Genomic DNA, 22,985 nt, shown 5'->3' with positions numbered 1-22,985 from the left:
ATCATCTATGCCTTAGTTAATGTATATTTCTGCAGGAAAATTCTGCTGAATTTCATCTCGGGATATCAGGGTCAGTTTTGAATTTTTTTCCATCAAAAATGTTATCCTGAATATGACTCAGTGAAAATACACACCAAAGACAACTGTAAGAGAAAGCGAATGAAGTGTGCTGTCAAAAAGCCAACTGCTCTCTGCACTCTTGACTGCTTTCTTTGGTCAACTCTATTGATTTCAAAAAGTCAGTACAGAATGAACTCCCATGAACCATCCTGCCTATCTAATCTTTGTGGTTAATATTGATGTAGCCATTACCTGCAGTCAAGGCCAATGTATACATGCAACATTTTGCTGCATTTCCATGAACATGACTGCTTTTTCTTATGTTACACAGGGAGGTTGTATAAACTGCAATGTGTCACATTAAAAAATGATTGTTACAGTAGGCGGCGCTTTCTCCTTCAGGTCCTTCCTGTGCAGTTGCTGCAAATGTTGTCTGAACGCTTCAGTGAGGTGGGAGGGAAGCAGTTTGTGCAACAACTCTCTTTAATGCATGCTCTGCTGCTGAACAACATGGGTTTATTTCCTTTCTTGATGACTGTCTGGGTTTGAAAGACAGATATTTTTCTAAGGAAGGAGAGAACCCCTTTCCTGAGATGCAGAGTGCAACCCCTTCCCTTCTAATTATTATAGTTTCAAATCAGAGGCTATCAGGCAGAAGATATGGGGATAGGAATAACAGTTCTTTACTGATACCTAACAAGGCAAAATAGCAGAAACAACAACAGCTATAAAAATTGACAACAGAACAGAACAGTATAGCTCAGTTCCAGTCCCTTTGGCCACACGCCCTCTCTCCCTGCGCTCAGTTCCCGGTGCTGTGGGCAGGGCAGGCCCCGCGCAGCTGAAGGCGCTGGGTGATGGCGGCAGCGCCCAGGGCTGAGAGGGGATGGAGGAGCCACTCCCGCCCTCACGGTGTCGGTCGTGGTGTTCGGCAGAGTGCCCGGAGGCAGTAGGATGAAGTGGGAGAGCAGCAGAGCGGTGTTCGACGGCAGGGAACGTGGCTCTCGGCGCTGGGATGGCGGGGAAGATGCTGGATCGGAGCACGGGCCGTCCTCCTTCCACTCCACGAGCCAAGCAAGCGCCCGAGAGAGCCCAGACCCCTGTCCCACCTTTCCTTGTCCGGTCTAACCACATCCCCCCACCCCCCTGTGAGAGAACATTATAGCTACTAAGGCGTAGCCACGAATACTTAGCATAACAATCAGAGAAATTCCACAGAAAGAAAAGGGAACAATTCAACTCCCAACAATGACAAAAACCGGTTCCAGCTACATGGCATTCCTTATGAAGAAACTGTTAGCAAGAGCTACAGTGCCCTGAGTTTACCCAGCTGAAAACTGCCAGTGTCTAGTTGTAGCTGGATTTAGGGCAGTGGCTCTTTCATTTACAAACTTGGTTTATTTGGTGTTCAGATTATATCACAGAATCATAGAATGGTTTGGGTTAGAAGGGACCTTAAAGATCATCTAGTTCCAACCCCACTGCGCTGGGCAGGAACACATTTCACTACATAAATGTGCATGTTTATCAAAGTTCAACAGTCTTGCTGTTGAGCTGGATTTAAGTGATTAAACAAGTCTAGTACAACGTGTATAAAAGTTGGTTTAATATAAAGTGATCTAAGTCAATATGGATTCCTGTGTTCCAAGGTCTCACTAGCACCTGACACCATCCTGATTCCTCCTTCCTCAAGAAGATTTAAACTGGTGACAAGCATTTGTTTCTCAGAGTCTGCAAAGTGCTTTTAGCTGCGACAACAGGCCTTCTGATAAACGAAACATTGGTGAAGCCGCAGTACAAGAGTTCACGTGTCTAGAGACAAAACAGAGCTGCAGTAGGACCTCTGGTCCAAGTATTTTCCAAGTGAAGCTCGGTGGAAAGCTAAATCCAAACCTTTCCTCTTGACGTAACCAGAACCTGCAGGCTCTTCCTGGCATCGCTCAGTAAAAATACATGACCTACTGTTTGCAATAATCTCTCCTAATTTTGCAACAATTCTTGGGAATGACAGAGAAACTGAACCAGACAGATCTTAGCATAGAAGTAGCAGCAAGACATCCAAGACAGCCAGGTTTTGAGTGTCAGTAGTAAAACTTTATTTCAGGTATTCTCTTTAGTTATTTCAGGCACCCTGTGTTGTCCAATATACATCCTCATCACTGAACTATTTCCTTTGCTAGTAGGCTCTTGTAGCTTTACCTGGAAGTGTCTGCAATAGGCTAAAACCAGTCCTGTAGCTAAGGAAGAGATATCAAAAAATTTTTTCCACTCTTTCCATTAATTTGACAGTGCTACTCTTTTCATTCAGTTCACCCTGCTACAATCGGCAAGTACAAAGAAACAGAGTTCCTGTGGCTTTAGGGTGCTGCTCAGGAGTAGAAAATTTTCATCACTTTGTCCACAGTATCTTCATCTGATGGTGGTTTCCTCTGGCTGCCAGGCTGCAGGAATTTCTTTATTGTTGGGATATTGCTTATTCTTACTTTGAAGCTCTACCAAAAAAAAAAAACCCAAAAAACCAAAATAAGACCGTGCTTAAGAATCATTGTAACTGTCAGACATTTCAATGGCATCCATGCCTGAAATCACATCACGGCTTGATGCTGCAGAAGAAACTATATGCTTCCCCCTCTTGGGCTTTTGGGAATGTCGTGACAGAATGTGGCAATAACAATGAGTATGTGAGGCCAGCTAGAAGGCCTTAGGGTATCTGATTATTCTGCATGTCACTTCTGACCCTCCCATTCTCCCATATTTCTCAGCCAGTTTAAATCAGTGGTCCTTTCCCATTCATTATCCATTCAAATTGCCCATTCATTTACCTGCAAGCGAGGAAATTTGGCAAGTATATCATGCTTCCACTCTTCCACCATTAAAATGACTTCAAGTAATTGAACATCTGCCCTGCTCAGCTGGTTGCCGACAAGAAAATCTTTTCCATGGTCTTTCAAAACCTAAAAAGAGAGAACCAGAAGGAGATGATGTCTTTCCTCTCTGTTACTTAATATGATATCTTCAAAGCAGGGTCACACATTGCATGGAGTTGTCTGTGAAAGAAGGAAATGCAGTTCAAACTCCTGTAGTACAAACAATGACCTGATGGCACTGCCATCCAAGGCATTATCTATCAGCTCTTTCTCTCCTACATTTCTGTCTGGAAACTCAGTTGAGCTCATCTTCCCTCGGCTGCTGTCGCTGCATTGAAGGCTAAGCTTTATGAGCTACAAAAGGAACTGTAATGCTTTTACATAGCATGTATGGTAGGGGGGCATCAGCATGTCAGGAGAAAACTTGTTGTCAAAGCAGATGCTGTAGTGCCTTCCCTCTGAAACAACACACAGACTGAAACGTGGACATTTGGGAACCTCAGGGTTTGATGGAGTTTTGCAGCTTTACACCTCTCCCAGATTGAAGTGCCTTCTGTCCACTCTGAAGTGTCATGGCTCCACATTACTCCCAGCACCACCAAAAACAGAGCATTTATATTCCAGTGGTACTTTCTCTTCTGGTTTCTTAAAAAAAATTGGTGTGCTTTCAGGATGGAGATTCAAGGTAGCAGCATCAATTGAGCTACAACCTCTTTGCCACATACCTTCTCAAAAACAGGGAAGTATCTATTTTCAGCCTTGTCCATCATATTAGCAAAATGTTGCTCTTTTTTGTCTGCTGGTTGGATTTCATATATCATGAGTAGCTCATTCAGATCGAATAATCCTTCCACGTACATATCGATTCTGAAAGGATTAGATCCATTTGGGCAGGTCAAACACAGAGGTCTGAACAGCACAAGAAATCCTGGCATAACCTCAGTGAGATGCTGGGAAATCCCTGCCTCTTCCATCTCACACACACACACCCTGGCAAAGTTCCCCCGGGAATACAATAGCACTGGGGGCAGGAAGCAGGGGAAGCTTGGGTGAAAGACAAATGCAAAATTCCCAGGCAAAACATAAAGAATCGTACCCCTTTCACTTCTCACTAGGACTGACACTTCTCTGGACTATGGGTTGTTGAACCTGAACAAAATATTGCCATGTGTGCCATCCAAACTCGTGTTAAAAAACCAATCTGACAGGGTAAGTTTAACAGCAGCTCCATACAAATATCAGGCAAATATATTGACATCCGTTTACCAGTGCTTATTAATTGGAAGCATTCAAAAATACATCCGGTCAAAACATGTGCTCTAAGAGTCTTGTCCTTTCATAACCAGTTATCAATTCTAAGTCTACACTAATTCGTGGTTCTTAGAGAGAGAAGATTTCTTTGTTTCCTTAAAAGACATTGCCCTGAATGTGATGAGGAGAAAACGATGCTGCTGACTCCTGCAGGAGAAAATGAAAAGCAGCCTCAGGAAGACAATCTGCCCCCCTGGCTGCTTTCTTCTGATGACTGCATTGACCTGATGGATGATTCATGGGCTCGCTTGCCCTGTCTCATCTAGCTGGTCTCTCTGCTGCAGACATCACCTGCAGTCCCAGTCATCTCATGCTGCACAAAGCACTGCTCTCTCCCACTCCATCTAGCTGGGATTTCCTTGTGTTACACTCGGCTACAGTGTGAGCTGGGGTCTAGCAAGCAAAGGTGGTACTGTTACAGTACAGGGTTCTCTCCTTCAGGTCCTTCCCATAGAGGTTGTACTTCGTGGAGATGTAGTTGCAAATGGCTCTGGTCTGCACCAGCTTCATGCCGTCCATCTCCACCATTGGCACTTGCTGAAAGAGCAGGGATCCATCTAGGGGAAAGGGAATAACACAAGGAGATCTTCAGTCCCTGAATGAGATCCAGGAGCGCGTGTTGGCCAAAGTAACCACATGTATTATTTTTATTTACAATCTGAATCATTTAGGCTGGATAAAGAATCCTAAGATCCAACTGTAAACCCAACAATGCCTAATTTCACCACAAAACCTGTCCCCAAGTGCATGTCTACACACAGCAAATCAACCACTTCTTTGGGAAGTGTGTTCCAATGTGTGACAACCCAGTTGGTGGCAACCTTCCTCATTCTTACAAGAAGGTGTGGAAAATGCTCACCATGCAAACACCTTTTCTTTGTGACATGTTAATACTAGCAATGAACTTGTGGAAATTTCAGATTTGAGGAAACATCCAAATGCAGAACTTTCAGCTGTCACACACTGAAAAATTCAAGCACTGCATGGCTCAGACACAGGAGATTTTCGTGGGGGTTAACACAGATGAGAAGGACTGAAGGATCTGGTCCAGACAGTTTCTGTCAGGTTTTCCTAAATATATCTGGACTTTCTAAGCCCTGGCCAACATACAAAATGAATCATAATGAATATATAAATAAGAGTGAATATAAAAGCATAAAATGTCTTTGTGAGTACTTTAATGACTTCACAAATGACATCTCATCCATACAGGCACGAAGTGGGCCAAATGAGTGAGTTCCATGAGATTCCTGCATGAACCAAATATATTTTGGACTGAGGCTGGAGCCATGCAACTCATTTGCTAACCTGCAGAAGCCTTGTCCCAGCATGAAAGAAGTAAAAAATACCTTCACAAAGGGCAGTATCAGATCAGAGAAGTGAGTGAAAGCTTTTTCTATATGGAATCATATTTCTTGCCACAGACAACTCATCATCTATGTTCCTCTTTGTAAGGGTGCATTCAGCTTTATGCTTATGTCCCAAAAGACTTTTTGAAAGGCAAACTGCAGCAGGGGGACCAAGTCATTATTCCCAAACGACAGAAGGACTGCAAATGCTACCCTTTAGCTCAGATTTCTTTTGACAGGCCAGGTGAAGAGCACAGACATGTATCTGGTTTGGAGGAAACAGGATCATCCTGTTCAGGAAGATGGAAGCTGAAGCTAGCACGGTGGGTAGTTGCCTTGGGAGGCAGGAATGCAGCACAGGTACAGGCAAACTCAGAAATCTGGAACTCTGTTTGCATATGGATTATAAAACAGCAGCTTTGTAGGCAACCTAACATCTAATGAATTTCAAGATGATCTGATGACAAAAGCCTCTATTGCCATAGGATGGAAGGCAATGGACACAAGCTGAATCCAAGGAGAGTCACCCATCTGAACTTAAAGAAAGCGTCTTTGACTGTGTAGGCTGTCCAGAGAAGCTGTAAATTCTCCATCCTTGCAGATACTCAAAACCCAGCTGCACAAGCTCCAGGGTAACTGGCTGCAGGTGGCCTTGCTGGAAGAGGGGCCATGGAGTAGACAAGCATGAGAAGTCCCTTCTACCTCAACTGAAGATTGCAGCAACAGAGTGGATGATACCACCTAACACACTGCAGTGTGCCCCTCTGGGACCTCATGTACCATCAGCTAAGCAATTTTCTTTTTAAGACACTGAGCCTTAAGAATTCTTAGATGTTCTCAGACAAATAATTCTAATTTTAATTCTATTTCTTCTCATTATTACTATTTCTGCTGTTATTATTTAGAAGTGAAGGAAACAGAACTTACCTTTCTGTAACTTTGTCAGATCCTCCTTTTTTTCCAGGTAAGATTCTTCAAACTGTAGGAAGGAGCGAAGGAAAATTCTTTTGTCATTCCATGTTTTAGCCTCTCCCTCATTAGGTAAAGAAGGCCTAAAGAGATGTGTATTGGGGAATTTTATTTTTTAAAACATAAATCAAGTTTGAAAGCTGTCAGACACATGGACCATCACTATAACAGAAACCCATGGCTCTTGAAACACACAGATTCCCATACTCCATCTCTGGTTTAATATCAGAATATGTCAGATTTAAAAAACCACCCCTGTGTGGTTTACAATACAGTGGACCCTCAAGAGTAAAGAACACTGTAGTAGCAATTATAATCTTCTGCTATTTTGGACAGTGGAATTGAACTGAAGGTACTCAGAATTGCAGGTGCATGACCTCTGTGATGAGAAGAAGCCAGGTTCTTCTGCTGGGGCTTTAAATTTCTTTTTTCACTAGCTACAGGGGAGAAAGATTTGTGGTGCTACCAGTGGGCCTTGCACATGTGTAAGAGTCGGTCCAGAGTTTTCCTTATTTGCCTCACGACCTTTGCAAGAAGACTCTGAGGAAGCCCACCCAATTCTGGCGTGGTCGTGGTGGGTGCTTGCCAGGGGACTGTTTGCAGGTGCTCACTGTGCTTCTTGGTACACTGCTCTCGAGCAGGCATTAGCTGGATCGGCAGATTCTGTACACCTGTTTTTTGGACTAACCCTCACAATACTCCATAAATCTTCCCACCTCTTGGCCAGAAGCCACTTGCTTTGAAAAGGACCATTAAAAAGCGACCTTCTGGACAAGCTTTTGAGTACTCCCCACGGATGAAGACCCGTCTATATTGGCTGTGGACCATGAGGACATCAGTCTCATATGCTGGTAGCCATTTCCGCATTCCCCTATTTTCTATCCTTTTTTTTCATATATCTCTTCCCTGTATTGCAACTGAGTAGTTAGCATTTAATAAAAATGCTTTGCTGTGAGTGAACTGATGTGTCCCCTGCTCTTTTCCTTTTGCACCTCCGAGATCCAAAATCAAACCATCTCGACTCCTGCCTGTATTAATAGACTGTGATAACATGATGTGTGGAAGAGAAACGGGAACTTGCCCCCTGCTTTGGGTGAGTTTGTGGTCACTGTTCGCTTGCTCAGCAATGCACTGTATGCAGAGTTTGAAACTGTTGTTCAGTCACATTTTTCATACGGAAGAGTAAAAGCACCTATTTGTCACATGATCTCAGTATAAAAGACAAGATGCAAACCTCAACCCCAGCTGCTGCCAGTAGCCACCGAATTGTTTCCATTCGGCCTCTTCCATCGAAGTAGTGCAGCTTGGGTTTTCCAGACATGTTTCCACGTGCCTGATTCCCCAGTATCTGCAATGAAAAAATAACTTTTGCAATTTTGAGTCTCTAAACTGCGTTTCACAGTCTCTTGTTTGAAACCATCATTTATAGTCCAAGACTTTAATCAACTTAAGAGAGGAGGTAGAAGTTAGATTATATTGAGAGACTGTCTTGTTTCATTCTGCCTTCAAATGTTTCTTACACATGCAGAATGGTTAAGCAGAACTCTGTACTTAGAGCAATTGTCCCAGTCAGAGAAGCAGTGAATCAAAACCATTTGCATCCAAAGTGCTCTGTTCTGACCAAACAGCTGAAGGAGCTTTCTGTGTGTTTTGGCATTATCTCAGAATAGAGTTTACTGTTTAATCAGATACATGCTATAAAATCAGCAATTGCTGTGCATTCTCCAGCAGCCGTTATGCTCCACTGTAACCGGCCAGGAAGGAATTCTTTCCCCCAGTCAACCTCTTCTACAACACTCTCTGCTTCTGCAGTTTCTTTAGACAAGCCTTCAAAGTCATGGAAATTACTTTTGCCTCTGGTAACATCAGATTTGCCTTCACCACAGGCACAGCCACAGGGCAATGCTTGCTTGGTCCGGTTCCAGCTCTGCTGGAATTTCAAGCAACACCCATTTATTTCTAGGCAGGAACTTAAAGCATCAACAGTTTCTAGGCAGACTGTCACCCACCCCACTCAGATCCACGCGGGCACTAAGCACACACACACAGTGCCCAGCCTATAGCAGCCTCACAGCTATGGACGCCCTGCCAGCAGCAAAGCAGAGGCATTAACAGCAACTAAAGGAAAACGCCCAAACCCCATCACATTCCCCTTATAACTAACATGTCAGCTTCTCTGCAGTAGGAAGGAGGTGGTGAGAGGAAACACTCCCCACTTCTTAGGTGTACATTTCATTTTTAAAATTCTGTACACCTCGAAAGCAGCTGATAATGAATTTAACACTTGGTATACATAACCATGTCAGCAAGGAAAGTATATACATTAAATCTATAAAACCCGTTCACTGGCTGAGGTTCATGTATAATTCTCTCAATTTTCAGAGCAAAATAAAGAAAAAAAACTCACCTTGTGCACAGTCTAGCTCACTCTAAGCTCCCAGCAGTTCTGCGTTGAGATTATGTAACTCTGTAGCCCCTCCTACTCCGAGTACTCCTAACAGTTCTCTGCAAACCGGAAACCTCTCTCTTAAAGCAAACAAAACCAATTAGCTCTGTTTAGTTACTTCTGACCTGCAGAAAATAAATCCCTGACTAATGCTTATTATGTACAAGTGTAAGATAAATGAGAGGTCGTGATCATTGGAAACATCTGTGCCAGCACAAAATTGTAATATGCCTCCTAGTTTCATTGCTTGGTACTGTGCTAGTTAAAAATATTTATAATGGCTGAAAAGCCCACTCAGTTTGAAAAAAATACTTCTACTCTAATCACACTTTTATTCCAATATTTTATGGGGTATTTTTTAACTTTTAACTTATTGCCACTTTGCACAAGTCACATCAACTATTTCAGCTCACATCTTTCACAAGCTTCTTTGCCTTAGTTAATGGATATTCCCGCAGGGCACGTCAAACGAATTTCCTCTCTGGACATCTGCATTGATTTTTATTTTTTTCTTTTTCTGTGAGAAATGTTTCTGTGAATCACTCAGTGAAAATACCCACAAAAGACAGCTGCAAGAGGCAGTGAATGAAGTGTGTCATCAGAATGCCAAGTGCACCCTGTACTCCTGACAGTTTTCTTTGGACAACTGAATGGATTTCAGGAGGTGAACACAGCATACATTTTCATGAACCTCTCTGCCTATCTAATCTATGTGGTTAATACTGTTGTAGCCACCACATGCCAATGCAGTACAGCTGGCTGTCTCCATGTCCTTCCTGTATGCATACTTCATTGCTTGGTATCTGAAAATGATCTTCATCCTATCAGTCCTCACTGTTGGCACCTGTTACATCGATGTGTTCCATGCTTGAAAATAAAATAAGCTTAATAATTTATTTAGAGCTAGAACCACAGAAGGACAGGACATCAAAACGGTCACCACCAAAATGAGTTGTCTTTTAGGAGGTGCTTAGTCCCCAGGTGGAACACTAGCCCATATGGCACATAAGGGGGAGCCAGGCTTCACAAAAGGGGACTCCCAACTGAGAGCACCCTGTTCTGGTTAGGGCTCTATATCCCTCTGCCCCCTCCTTACATTTTGAGAAGGTCTTCTATCCAGCCTGTGACACTGCTGGAAACAGTGTTTCCCATACTTTTGGACACATATGACTTTATGACACAGAACCTAGGAAAATGTAGGAGGAGATTGAAGCTCTTCATGCAGTGACATGTGCACCAAGATGCATCTGGCATTTCACAAATTCAAACTCCCTCTTAGGTAGCTTGTCTGCATTTGCCATTTTTAGATATGCCCTTGACAAATTCTAGGAGAGATCCTGGGTCTAGCAACCACCTGGTAGGAAAACATGAGTTCAAGCCTGACAGTTAGCGATAGTGCAGACAACTGGGGAAAACGCATTTCACCTAACTTTTGTAGACACCCACATCTGGTCTAGCTGTTTAGTCTCCTTCCAATAAGTCCAAATTCAGGAGCAATCTCTCAGCATGCTCTTCAGTTATAGCTGAACTACTCAAAATGTCTCAACTGAGGCAGTTAAAAGTTTAGATGAAGCCAGTGCCTTCAGCCTTCCCTTAGACTTAGGGGAGAGAAGCACAACTCTTCAGAGTGCAATTTATCCCAACACTAACATTTCCTTGTCCTGTCACAAGTATCCATTGAGATTTCAGGCAACTAAGTCCAATATAATCTGTCTCCTAACTTGACTTTTGGAAACGTCATCTCACTGCACTATTTCGGGAAAGTCTTCCATTTTCTCGCTCAGGTTCATTTTCCCATAGTTTTTCTAATTTCTTTTTTTTTTCCACTCATGTCACAGACTATTAAGCATCAGATCCAGTTATTGATAGTTGTTGGAACAGTTTCCTTCTAAGCAGGCGCTTCTCTGTTGCATCAGGCCACTTCACAAGGCTCTTATTGTCTGCTACAAATATTTTTATTTGGAATTCAATAGAACCTGAGTATATGTTGCTCTGTGTTCTGTCCTAAATGTGTAGAAATAAAGCCCCTCTGTCTTGCCAGAGTCTGCAAAACAGACTGCACCCTTTTTTCACAAAACTTTGCTCTCAAGAGGTAATATATTTGTAACCAGCTTGTGATTAGCTGGCATGATCATTTACAAGGTTTGAAATACCTGATTTATAGAGAATAATAAACAGTTTTGCAAAATCTTTGCTGGGAGACCTTAAAAATCCAATTCACCCACAAGCTTTAAAATTTAAGAATGGAAACTTGAAACAAATCTACTTCTTTAAAGGGTAAGTTGTGCTGTGAGTCTTCTCTTTCTTCTCTTCCACAGCTCTTACGCTGAGCTTCTTTTAATGTAGAAAATATCTTCTCCAATAAGTTACATTCTAACAATACTAACACTGCATTGTTCTTTTTCCAGATTAATAAATTCCCTACCCTACAAACAGTTCTTTGTCTCCATATGCCTTTGTTTTCATGTTTTGCCAAGCATTTGATATCAATAAAGACAAAGCTGCCATCACATTGCCAATGTAATAGAATGCTTTATTTCTGGTATGGGTTGCTTTGTTTCTCTAATACTGCTTTTAACTAAAACAATACTAATTTGCTGAGCTTCCTTCTCCTTTGGCTTAGGGTTTGGGGTTGCTTCTCTGCTTTCTCCCACTCTCCCAGCATTTTAGGTCTCACCAAAGGTGTCAAGGCTTTCATATCTTAAACATCTTCAATACAGTTTCTACATAATGGGCATCTGGTGGGGGTTTCCTTGGGCTGCCAGGCTGCAGGAACTTCTTAATTGTAGGCATATTGCTCATTTTGGTTTTAAACACCTAAGAAAAGAAATAAATTAAAAAACAGGACAAGAGAGAAATTCCAGCCACAAAAATATGATTTACCCTGCATGGGGAGATTATTACTTCAGGACTGACCTCTAGCTCCTGAATACAGCATGCTCAGTAATTAAATTACCTGCAACTGAGGAAACCCTGCAAGCACAGCAGGAACTTTCTCCTCCACTGCTAAAATGGCTTCCATTAGCTGAACATCTGCCCAGCTGAATTTGTTGCCCACAAGAAAGTCTTGGCCATGTTGTTTCAAAACCTGGAGAAGACAAGAAAATATGGGCCACAGATGAGACTGGGGCGTATGGGCATCCTTGGCAGCTAAGCCTCACAGCACAGCTGCAGAGTTGAGTAGCAACTCTATATTCCTGAATCCTGAAATTTCAGGGTGGACTTTTCAGCTGTAGCTAAGCCTATATAATTTCATTATTGCTGGGGAAAAAATGAAGTTTTGTTCATTTCGTGTCCTAGTACACAGACTACAAACTTTGGTCACTCAGTAATAATGAATGATGATGGGCACTAGGAACAGAAACAAAACCATATGCTTAAGTAGACTAGTAACAGTCCTAAAATTAGAAATAGGGATAATAGAGGAAGCAGCAACAAGCAATTTAAGGAATTCATAGAACTCCCATTTAGATATTGCATGTGATGTCCAATGCTGCTATCAGGAAGCAAACTTAGAAATGCAAAATTGCAATAGCTAAGTAAAGAAAATCACTGCCTTTGGGAACAGGTTATTTTAGTGCAAACAACTTGTGTGACATTCAGCCCTTATCAGTGTTTTTCAAGAAAACTAGATAAATATTACAAAAGTGGGAAGTACTGCCAGATGTATGAATCATATGGGTTGGGTTTATTGTTTTATATATCCGTGACTGTTGTTTCATTGAAGTACTTCTAATCTCTCTACCCGATTTGTGTGCAAGGGATTTTTGCATTCCTCCAGTGAAACTTTTCCAAATGAGATTAAGTATGGCAATGAGATGAGCTTTACACAAAGTATAGAACTGTTCCTTTAAGAAAAATAATCACATATGCTTGCTTTCACTTTAGTGAAAAGTTTTTCTGTACAGCTGAAAATATACTGCTTCGCAGATGCTTAAATACCACACCCTTACAACACAAGCAAGCAAAGAGAGGAAAATGCACTGCTGTATTTCCCCTTCTTTAAGATAGCCAAAAAAGCTGAGGATTGGGAACTGATCTACACTACAAACGCATTCTTATTTTGCAGAAACTTTTTTTGCATAATTACAAATTTGATAGACACATACTTGCTGTCACTTACCTTTTCAAAGACTGGAAAATATCTGTTAGTTGCCCTCTCCTTAATCGACTCAAGATTTTTCTCCTTTGCATCAGGTGGAGAGAAAGGAAACACCAAAATCATTTGCATCAGATCTGATATTCCCTCCACATACATGTCAATCCTATTGGTCAGGGGAAGATGGTAGAAAAAAGCACAGAAGTTATTTCATCCATATTCCAATTAGCTAAGACAACCTACAGGAATTTTATATCACCAACATAATGCCAATTTTCACAGCCAAAACTAAGCATGAACAAAACCTGAATATATTTCAAAAAGAATAAAAGCCTGTTTCTGTTATGAACATTTGAGAAGCTGTGTTTAAATCCTACTGTTAGCCCTTTTGATGCCTTTATACTGGATTTACAGGATTGAATTTGGTTTATATAATGTAGCTATCAAATAACAGTCTGCTCCATTAGTAATAGGAGGTGTTACATACAGGGCTCTCTCTTTCAAGTCTTTCCCATAGAGATTGTATTTCCCTGCTATGTAGCTCATGATGGCTCTGGTCTGCACCATCTTCATCCCGTCGATCTCAACCAGGGGCACTTGCTGGAAGAGCAGGAATCCATCTAGGGTGAAGAGGTGAAGGAAAGCCTGTTAGTTCCTCCTAGACTGCAAGGCATACAGGAGAGCGAGGCACTGAGCACATTTGCAGTGTAGGAGACCGCTCATGTCTTGCTTCAACTGTAAAAGTCACAGCACTGAACTAGCCTTGTGGGGAAGATCAAACAGCCTGTATCACACTCCTGTAGCAAGGTCACCACAGCACAGCTGGGCCCTGGGCTTGACAGCATTGCCAGAGCTGGTGGGAGCTGGCCCTGCCTGTACCTCTGCACTTCTGGAGCCTGCCTCATGCTGGCAGCAAAAGTCTGAACCAGCACTTCCAACCCAAGGAATAGGAAGAGAATAAAGATATGTATAAATCTAAACTTAAAAAAAATACAATTCTTTTGAATGCAGATCAATTCCCTGTCAGGTACATACACAAGTAGTACCACAGCAAGACCAAGCTGCTGGAATACAGGAAGGGGTCACACCACTTTAAACATCCTGAAGCTGCAGAGCTAGAGGCAGAGCCTGTGACAGCTGCTGGTGTTTGAATAAGTTTCACACAGTCACTCCAAGATGAGAGTTTGCATGTCCCCATAGATTTTACAGGCCTAGCCTCAGTGCCTTCTACAACAATTTAGGCCTATTTAGACACATTTTTGTAGTCTCATTTTCTGCTAGTACTGGGAGGAGCAATTGTCTGAGCTTTCACTAAGGCAGCTGTGAGAGCTAAGTACACATAGAGATTCAGCATTGCAAAGTCAGTCTATTCTAGACCAGCTGCTGGACTAGTTCACTGTTTTTGGAGACACTCCCTCCTCCATTTACACACTAAGGGCATCCAGAGAACAATCCTGTCCTGTTTATAATCAGAGCAGTGCATCAAATCCAAATAGCTGCCACTTGCCTTGCTCAAAGTTAATGACTTATTTTAATTGCTCAATTTATATATGTTTGGTGAATCCTTCCTTCAGATATGAAAGTTCATTTTAACAGGCACATCTGCCTGCCTTTTTCTCCAGAGCTGTTAAAATACAGCTATTAAAATACCTTGTTAGGCTAGAATTAATATTCTTCACTCATTCTATATTATTAATTTACAGTTAAAATTCGAAGAGCAGTTCTCTCTGCAGCAACAAATAGCTTGTTTTTGATTCTTGTAAGCATTCACAGAAAGATCATGTATGTTCTCGTTTTTCCAGAACACACCTCTGCATCTTAAGGAAGAAACATTACTTGGTATTTATCTAGCAGAAACAACAGAATGGGAAAACTAATAGATCTGGAAGGACATTTTTTAGCAGAAAGATGTGAAGTGAAAAATAAAATTTGTCTTTCTGGCCCTTGACAAAAAGCAATGCAGCAAATATGACTGAACTGAACACATGATTTGTTTCTTATCTACAGAAAAAAGGACTCCCTCTTAAAATCAGCAGTGGACTGCCTCTCCTCCCTCATTTTGTGGGGAGAACCACTTCACATAACCACAGCACAGAATACATAAGCAGGATTAAAAGGAGTGTACTTTTTACACTCCAGGGTAATTCCACGGATTGGATTGTGCTATCCAAAGGTGGTCTGTGGAGCTATTTGTAAACAACCAGAAGAGCTCACTGATACCCAGGTACCACTTGGACAACCTTTGGCTGCACAGATTGTGCCAGGCTAGTCATCCCTCAAGCCAACAGGTACAGGTCTGCCCAGGCCAAGCTATTTAACTCTCTTTGCCTCCAAAACAGCTGTCTCTCTGCAAGCTGCCTGTTGAGAACAGCCCCTGGCCCAGACATCATCCTGACACTGCTGGGGATTGCCAGGAAGATCATCAGCAGGCATGAGCCAAAGTCATGCCTAAGCTCGTCTAATGATGTAGTAGTGTCTAAACACAGGAAACCCTGTCAAAAAGCATATTGGTGGGGAGACAAAAAAAGTTTAAGGCAGAAGTAATGTGGAGTTCCTCCTGTTGAGTCCTGCCCTGCTCAACTGGCAACATTCCAGAGGTCCCTTTATCAGCATGACTAATTTATCTTTTTTCAATCCATTCTATTAAACCACACCTTTTTTCTTTGTGTTCTCACCATCTTAAGCTCAATATATAGACATAAAATGCTTGATCTTATTTATAAAATTTCTCTATTCTTTTGACCATCATTTAATTCTTCTCTCTGGATATCAATAAGCTCAGATACAATTCTGGTTACAGTATCACTCTTTCTAGATAACCTATTCTTGTGAAAGACATACAGATTTGGGCTTTCAGTACGTGTGCTCTTACATTTAGAGTTATAATTGGTTTACGTACACCACACTGTCCTCCCACATTGTAAGAATCCCAGCCAACCAGACCTGCAAATTTAATTCTAATCTACTTAATATCATTTCTGTCTTATTTTGTTCATTTTAGTTTTCCCTTACAGAATTTCTTTAGACACAGATTTTTCTCTACTGCTCCTCATTCTCCCAATTCTTTCTCCATTCTGGCAGGAAGGTCTTCTCCTTCCAGGGTATCTGTAGAGGGGTTCACTGCTGGATTTCTTGTGACCAGATATCAAGGGCAGTGGCTAGGGGTCTGCACTGGTGTGTGGAAAGAACTGATCTAGCTCCCAAGGCTAGCATGAAGTCTTTGTGGCATGCTGCTTTGACCATGCCAAGCTTTCCACGGGCACCCCTGCTGGCCCCATGTTTTTTACCTAGGGGAAGCTTCACATCTCAGGCTCAGGGAGTTCTATTTGCCCTGGACCAAAAATATGCCAGGTACCATGCTAACAATTCAACAGCATAGGTAAGAAGTTGTATTACATAAAAGTGTTTGCCTGTTTAATGTGCTACAATAAACACAATCACAGAAACTCTGGTTTTTAGATAATAGCAGTTACTTGGCACTGGAAATAACAGGTTATGCAAAATTAGTAGCAAAATTAGTATTGCACTATTCAAGGTGTGCACCCCGAAGTTTCCACTAGTTTAAATAATTTTCGAACTATAAATTTAGCTAGGCTATAGAATTATTTTGAAGGACTAAGCCTTAGGTGTCAAGATTCTTACCTTTGATTAATTTGTCATACTGCTCTTTTGTTTCCAAATAAACCTCTTCAAACTGAAAAAGGAGTGATAATAGTGTCACACTGCTGTATTTGAACATTTTTTTTCTGTTAAGTGATAGCACATAACCATGCCCAGAATTACTGAGTCAAGAAAAAGGTAATGGGCCAGATCTTCAACAACACTGTTTAGGTGCAGATGTCCTAAGGATCCCACACATGCCCTGACACCTGATGGAGCAGAAGGAGGGCCTGGACACTTCTGCATCAGGGCACTGATTCAGAAATAACCCAAGACCAAGCACAAACAGAGTGCAGGCATCTACAGAAGCAAGACAGGTTGGAACCAGTGCCAAGGGAAGCACAAGGTACATCAAATATTTCTAACCCCACCCCAGCTTACAGACATGGTACCTACAAACTTAGTAAGACTGAGTTAAGGTGGTTTAGCACAGCTAGATAACACGATTAATAAAGGCCCTTTAAATAAATCCCCTTTTTGTCCCCTTATGATTAATCACTTCAGGAGATTGATACTACTTCTAATAAACTTTAAATGCCACTGAGTTTGCATCCCACAGAATAAGGTAGTTACAAACAGGCAGTGCCACTGGACAAATGAATTTAGCCACCCTCATGCAGCTTTTATCCACCACATGCACGTTAAATTGTCCCTCCCTGAGGAAAGCTGAGAACACCAGTCTGTAACACTCTACTGAAAATGTCAACCAGCCTCCACGCCAGCTGCTGCCAACAGCCATCGTATGGACTCCATCCGGCCCCTTCCATTCAAGTAGGTAAGTCTGGGCTTTCCCGACATGTTCCTGAACTCTTGCTTCCCTGAAAGATATTAAGCAGAAAACAATATCTCATAAAACTGGTGTAAGCACCATTATTTTGAGGGGAGATAGCACCTTTTATTCTCACTATGCCTGTTGAAGTTTAAACTTCATTTGGTTCAAAACATAAAATGAGAGACAGACCAGTTACACCACACAGCCAGTGCTAGGAAAGGAAAGATGTGTGAATCTGTAAAGCCTTCCCCAGTGCTGCCAGGGAGGTTTCTTATGATTGCAAGCAAACATAGGCATGTTTAAACAAGTGGTATGAGTGCCTAGCTACAGGGGGAACACTGCTGCCTACAAAGACAATTATGCAAAGCCACTGAAAATCCTCATTGAAAATTACTCAGCCTCATTGAAAAGATGAAAAGAAGGAAAGGAAAACATGTTTTACCAGTAGGCCAAAATTTGTCCAGCCTTGTTTGCTGTATGTGCATTTTGCAGCTCCATATGCAGTCCATTTCTTTCCTCAGTAGGGGCCAGTGAATTCTTGATATTCCCTTTATTCCATGAAATACGATGAGCTTCCTTGGGCATCCTGCATGGCTACAGCCTGTTTCCTTGCTGCTCACAGCAGCCTTGAGGTGTCCCTCGAAACCAGATGTGGACCCTAGCTGCATTGGCTTCACGTGCCCTCACAAGTATCCCCTGGGGCACGGGGCTCTGGGTGTCCAGGGGACTGGCATTGGCAGTCGAGGCTGTCCATGCTTTGCTCTCCTGGAGCGTGCAGCAGAGACAGCACCTTTGTACTGAGCTGTTTCATACACAGGGACAACCAGCTGGACTGGCAGTGCTCATATGTGAGCATAAGCATTTCTACATCCAGGCCTTAATTCCTCTGTGCTTCATGCCCTAACTACTAAAAGAACACGAATAGCATTCCCCTTCTCAAAGATGCTTCAGAAGGAAAAGAAACCTTTAAAATAGATCTCCTAATCATATCCTAATGGCTCAGAGTGCTTCACTTTAAAAAATTTCCAGATGACTCCAGTTTTCCCAGAGTTAAAGCCAAAGCTGCAACATTACATCTGTCATACCTTTCATCCACTTGACATTTCTTATTAAATCAGGCTCAGTACACTCTAGTGGTATGTTTTCTTCAAGTCACAGTGCTTTGTAGGTGTACTTAAAATAAGGTACATTTGGAACTTATTTTGCCAAAACTTGACTTTAATAAACAAGATTGAGAGCTCTCCCTTGAGCAATTCCAGTGACCGAGTCATGTTACTACAATACATAGGGATATTTGGGGTGATTTAGTAAATACAAACCAAATACACATCAAGGAAAAAAGTATGTTCAATTTTAAAGTGCAAATAGCTGTTCCTAATTACAATGTTTGGCTCTAGGGACAGCATTTTAATATTTTCTGCACCTTGTGTGACTACTTTTCAGTGTAGGGCAGCTTATCAACATAGTTCACAACAACTAGCTAGTGCTTCTTTCATTATCATTACTCTTCAGCTTTGCTGCATCTGTATCATTTCAAAACACATTACTCTAACTTGTAATGCACAGAAACTTACAGTAAATAGGACTCTTCCTTTAACTAAAGAAGCCAACAATTGAAATATCAAGAATATGAACCTCAATCCTCCTGGAAACATTACCTTTTGTTTGCAGAAGAAGAGTAAAAGGAGTAAGAAGCCTCAGGTATCATTCTATCATTTCACATGAACAGAGACTCTATGCGACATTAAATTATGTGAGAAGAGCAATGACAAACATAGAATTAAAATTTGCTGTAAGATTTTTTCTTAAATTAAAAATAACTCTGTCAGCTCCGAGTTGAATTTTAGTTACCTTAAGCTTCAAACACAGGAACAAAAAAACCAACCAAAACAAAAAATAACCCCAAAAAACCCTCTTGAGTTTTGGTTAAAAGTCGCCTCAATCTTTAGATCTGCTGAATGCATCTCCATTGACTCTACAGGGACCTGACATCTGCAGCTCACATACAGGCAGCTACTTTCAGTTAGTGGGTCTTGACCCTAGTCTTGTCCAGTGGGCTCAGTTTAGTTGCTCATTGCCCTAGGAGTACCTACACCTGCGATTCCCTAAAGATCAGAACATACAACCCTCGACTAACTAGAAACTCAGCAACTTCTACCTTAAAAAAGCAAACTTATTAATCCAGACTCTCAACACCCTTTTTCATTTATTTGGGGAAAGATACAGCCTACAGAGCCAAAGACTCAGGATTTCACTCAGACCTCCACTATTTTGCTAGTTTTACTAAGAGACTTTCAGGACGTACTATTTTAAAACTTGGATCCATTTTTGACAGAATATGTTGATGCTTTATTAACAGCTAAGTAATCTTGTATAGCTGTCACCCATTCCTTACCATTCGCCTTAATTATAAATACTCATTGGGCCTTTTTATATAAATTACAATTTCTTTAAGAGAAGTATAGAATATCTGTGTTACATTCTTCAGCATGATGAGTAGCTATTATCTATTAAATCTATTTAATCATATTAAAATAATTCAAAATCTTCCAAGACCAGGTACTAAAAACACTTCAGAAGCTATAGGATTCTGCCACTGCCAGACAGCTCTTTCAAGGAAATAGAAAAACCCCTGATACTGATAACCTAAGGTGATGACAAACCCATTCACAGGGGCAACACACAAGGTAGACATTCAAGATTTTGAAGCTAGTTGCACTTGTGCTGGGACTGACAGACTGTGGTAAATTGTTTCGCTTGTTTGCACAAGAAGAGCAAGGAACAGCCTCTGGGATAGTAACTGACACGCTGAATCCCACTACACTACTCCTTCCAACCGGGGAAGGAATGACATCATGGCTCATAAAGCCCAAAAGGCTCAATCAGATTTAACAGATGCACTGCTTCTAAATCCCAATCTGAATTGTTATTTGTGAGTGGTCATATTATCTGAGCAGCAACTGGAATACAGTTTTGACTAACCACTGTGAATTAAGCAGTGGAAGCTTCACTACTCAGTCCAAAGTTGAGCACAAAGGCAGTTGAATTAATTGCATTAACAAAGGTCTATTGGCTGTTCAAAGAAGAGACTGTAAATATTTATGCTGACTCTCAATATGCATTTGGAGTACGCTGTGCCACTGGGCAGCTATGGAAACTGTGTGGATTTATGACTTCTAGTGGAAGTAAAATATCAAATGCTTCGTGAATTACTGAACCGTTAAAAGTTATACAATTGTCAGAGAAACATGCTATCAGTCATCAGCCAGATCATATGGCAGAAGGAGAAAAAAAGAGATAGGAAAAGGTCTAACATATAATGCACAACAGCAGTACAAACCACCAGGCTTACAAGTAGTCCATGGTCTGAGCTGGTGTTGCTTACTTCTGAAAAGCTCTGTCTGACTGCTCCTGCTGAAGAAAATTGACTCGGCAAAAGGTACAAACAGCTGAATGTCCAGGGACTGTTGAGAACAGACATGGAAAACCTTCTAATTTTAATTAAGTCATATCTGATTCCTATAGCCAAAATACATCACTACTCAGGGCATTTGGGGACTACTTTACTAATTCAGACACTGCTGAAGAAGTGGTTCATGCCATGAATTTATGCTGCGGCAAAATAAATAATCACATCTTGCATACACGGCCCTGATATCTAGCAAAAGTCTAAATAATATTTGACTAATAAAATTTGACTACATACAATTTTTTAAAAATTGTTTTTGTCTAAAATCTGTATTTCTATTCCATTTCCTATTGCTTTGTGAGCCTTAGCAACATGCCTGTCCAGAATTTCTCTGAGCATGCATCTCAGGGATGCAAGAATAATTTAAGAGATCATCATCTTCCAGAAACAGGAGCACTGCTTCTGTTTAAGGGAAGTGCTGCTTAGCCCTGGAGCTAGAATCAGAGTCCAGCATATACCATGGGCTAGCTTTCCTGCTCAAACCTAGAAGAAGCAACACAGTGTTCCAGGCTTGCACTCTGTCCCCTCAGTTGTTTCATGTCTTGGTCAGCTCTGGACTGCACCACAGAATCAATTTCCTGGTCAAAATACATCTTTCTCTGGCATTTTCTCTCCTGCATAACTATCAAGCCATTTTTAGCCTACCTGGCACACAAACAGATTAAGGAGAGCAAAGAATTTACATTACACCAGCTGCTGTCCTAAAAACTTAGTTTTTTCACTTAAAAATAGTCATGCAAGCTTGGAAAAGGCATTGAAAAGGAATTTCTAAGTTCTTACCTTCTGACTTTAACTCAAGCTCCACCCAGCACACGCAGGTTCCCCAGGGCTGTTTAAACTCTGCAGCTTGGGGGAGTTTCCAGCCATACCCAATTAGAGAGAAAAAACTCCCAAGGCTCTTAAACTGACACTTTCCAGTTTAAAGACGTATGGCTCTGAAAACTGACACCCAAGCAGAGACAATGTTTGCTGATTTGACTGTACCATGACACTAACCACACAGTTTCTATGGTAGCCATCTATTCAAATTGTTCTCTTGGAATTTTGGGGGCATTTTACCCAAATACAAGAGCAAGACATTTGAAAATACTGAGAAAATTATAGATATTTTTCTGGATCATATTTAAGGTAATAGTAATAATTTAAAGAAAAAATACTAAACTTTCTAGGCTTATTTAGTTACTGGGAAGGTTTTTTATTTTTGCTGTTGTATAGCATAGAGAAGTTACTCAAAGTATGGGATAACAGGGCTCAATTACTTTGAAATGAAGTATCAAGCTTACTTGATATTAAAAAGTTATATAACACATCATAACATATATATGTTATGATATAAAAGCAGTTTATGTCACAACCCACCCTATGTCTCAAGGCAATAGAATTAATTTTTTTAATGGAATGTACATGGATAATACTCAGAAATGAAATAAACTATTATTTTCTTACCCAGGAGAACTAACTTTCAACTTTTCTATCTGTATTTCAGCTAAAAATCCCAAAACTGAAAGTGGATGTGAACAGACACAAGGATGGCATAGCAAATGGAAACTGGAATTTGGGTGCAAAGATAAGATTCTTTCCTCTAGCACAGACCCACATATGATTTTGGGCACCACTTTACACCCCTGCAGCAGACATCAGTACAAATAATCTGAAGATCTGTTCACAGAACCCACACTGCTATGAAAATTGTATTTGTCTGTCTAAAGCCATGGCTGTACTAACACAGCACCTCACTATGGGGATCTCAGGACAAAAGTCTCCATGTAACTTTTCCTCACAGTTGGAATTTTGTAATGGTTTCTCTGCCTGGCAATTGCTGGCAGTTTCTTCTAGAGGATGCACTTCCCTTAGAGGCTTCCTGCAAACTTGTAATTTATGTGCTTCAGAGGTTGATGCTGTCAGCAAAACCCAATTGTATGGTGCTCCTTTACACTTTGCCTAATTCTAACTCTCTCTTGAGTTCATAATATACTGAGTAAA

At 41.3% G+C, this 22,985-nt stretch overlaps 2 protein-coding genes across 6 annotated transcripts; both read right to left on the bottom strand.

The window, feature by feature from the left end:
* Nucleotides 1-2,132: 2,132 nt before the first annotated feature.
* Nucleotides 2,133-11,374, bottom strand: LOC148224481 (glutathione S-transferase-like). 2 transcript variants are annotated; one of them, XM_088162290.1, is made up of 7 exons: nt 8,964-11,374; nt 7,791-7,904; nt 6,515-6,639; nt 4,663-4,795; nt 3,653-3,794; nt 2,883-3,014; nt 2,133-2,552 (listed from the first exon to the last, which is right to left on the bottom strand). In XM_088162290.1, the coding sequence occupies exons 2-7, from the start codon at nt 7,844-7,846 to the stop codon at nt 2,430-2,432; spliced, it is 711 nt and encodes a 236-aa protein (XP_088018416.1). In that variant the 5' UTR covers nt 7,847-7,904; nt 8,964-11,374; the 3' UTR covers nt 2,133-2,429. The 2 variants fall into 2 exon arrangements, with proteins under 2 accessions (XP_088018416.1, XP_088018417.1); XM_088162291.1 differs by having other exon boundaries at nt 6,515-6,566.
* A 140-nt stretch (nt 11,375-11,514) lies between these two features.
* Nucleotides 11,515-21,935, bottom strand: LOC106849098 (glutathione S-transferase A4-like). 4 transcript variants are annotated; one of them, XM_088162288.1, is made up of 8 exons: nt 21,783-21,825; nt 20,919-20,997; nt 17,473-17,579; nt 16,744-16,795; nt 13,589-13,721; nt 13,126-13,267; nt 11,959-12,090; nt 11,515-11,819 (listed from the first exon to the last, which is right to left on the bottom strand). In XM_088162288.1, the coding sequence occupies exons 3-8, from the start codon at nt 17,557-17,559 to the stop codon at nt 11,697-11,699; spliced, it is 669 nt and encodes a 222-aa protein (XP_088018414.1). In that variant the 5' UTR covers nt 17,560-17,579; nt 20,919-20,997; nt 21,783-21,825; the 3' UTR covers nt 11,515-11,696. The 4 variants fall into 4 exon arrangements, with proteins under 4 accessions (XP_088018414.1, XP_014725003.1, XP_088018413.1 ...); XM_014869517.2 differs by lacking the exon at nt 20,919-20,997 and having other exon boundaries at nt 21,783-21,935; XM_088162287.1 differs by lacking the exons at nt 20,919-20,997; nt 21,783-21,825 and adding an exon at nt 17,976-17,998.
* Between the last annotated feature and the right edge of the window lie 1,050 nt (nt 21,936-22,985).

Source organism: Sturnus vulgaris, chromosome 3 (genome assembly GCF_052056855.1).
Source record: "Sturnus vulgaris isolate bStuVul1 chromosome 3, bStuVul1.hap1, whole genome shotgun sequence".
Lineage (NCBI taxonomy): Eukaryota > Metazoa > Chordata > Aves > Passeriformes > Sturnidae > Sturnus > Sturnus vulgaris.
Note: the sequence above shows the minus strand (reverse complement) of the source record. Positions and strands in the feature narration are given on the sequence as shown.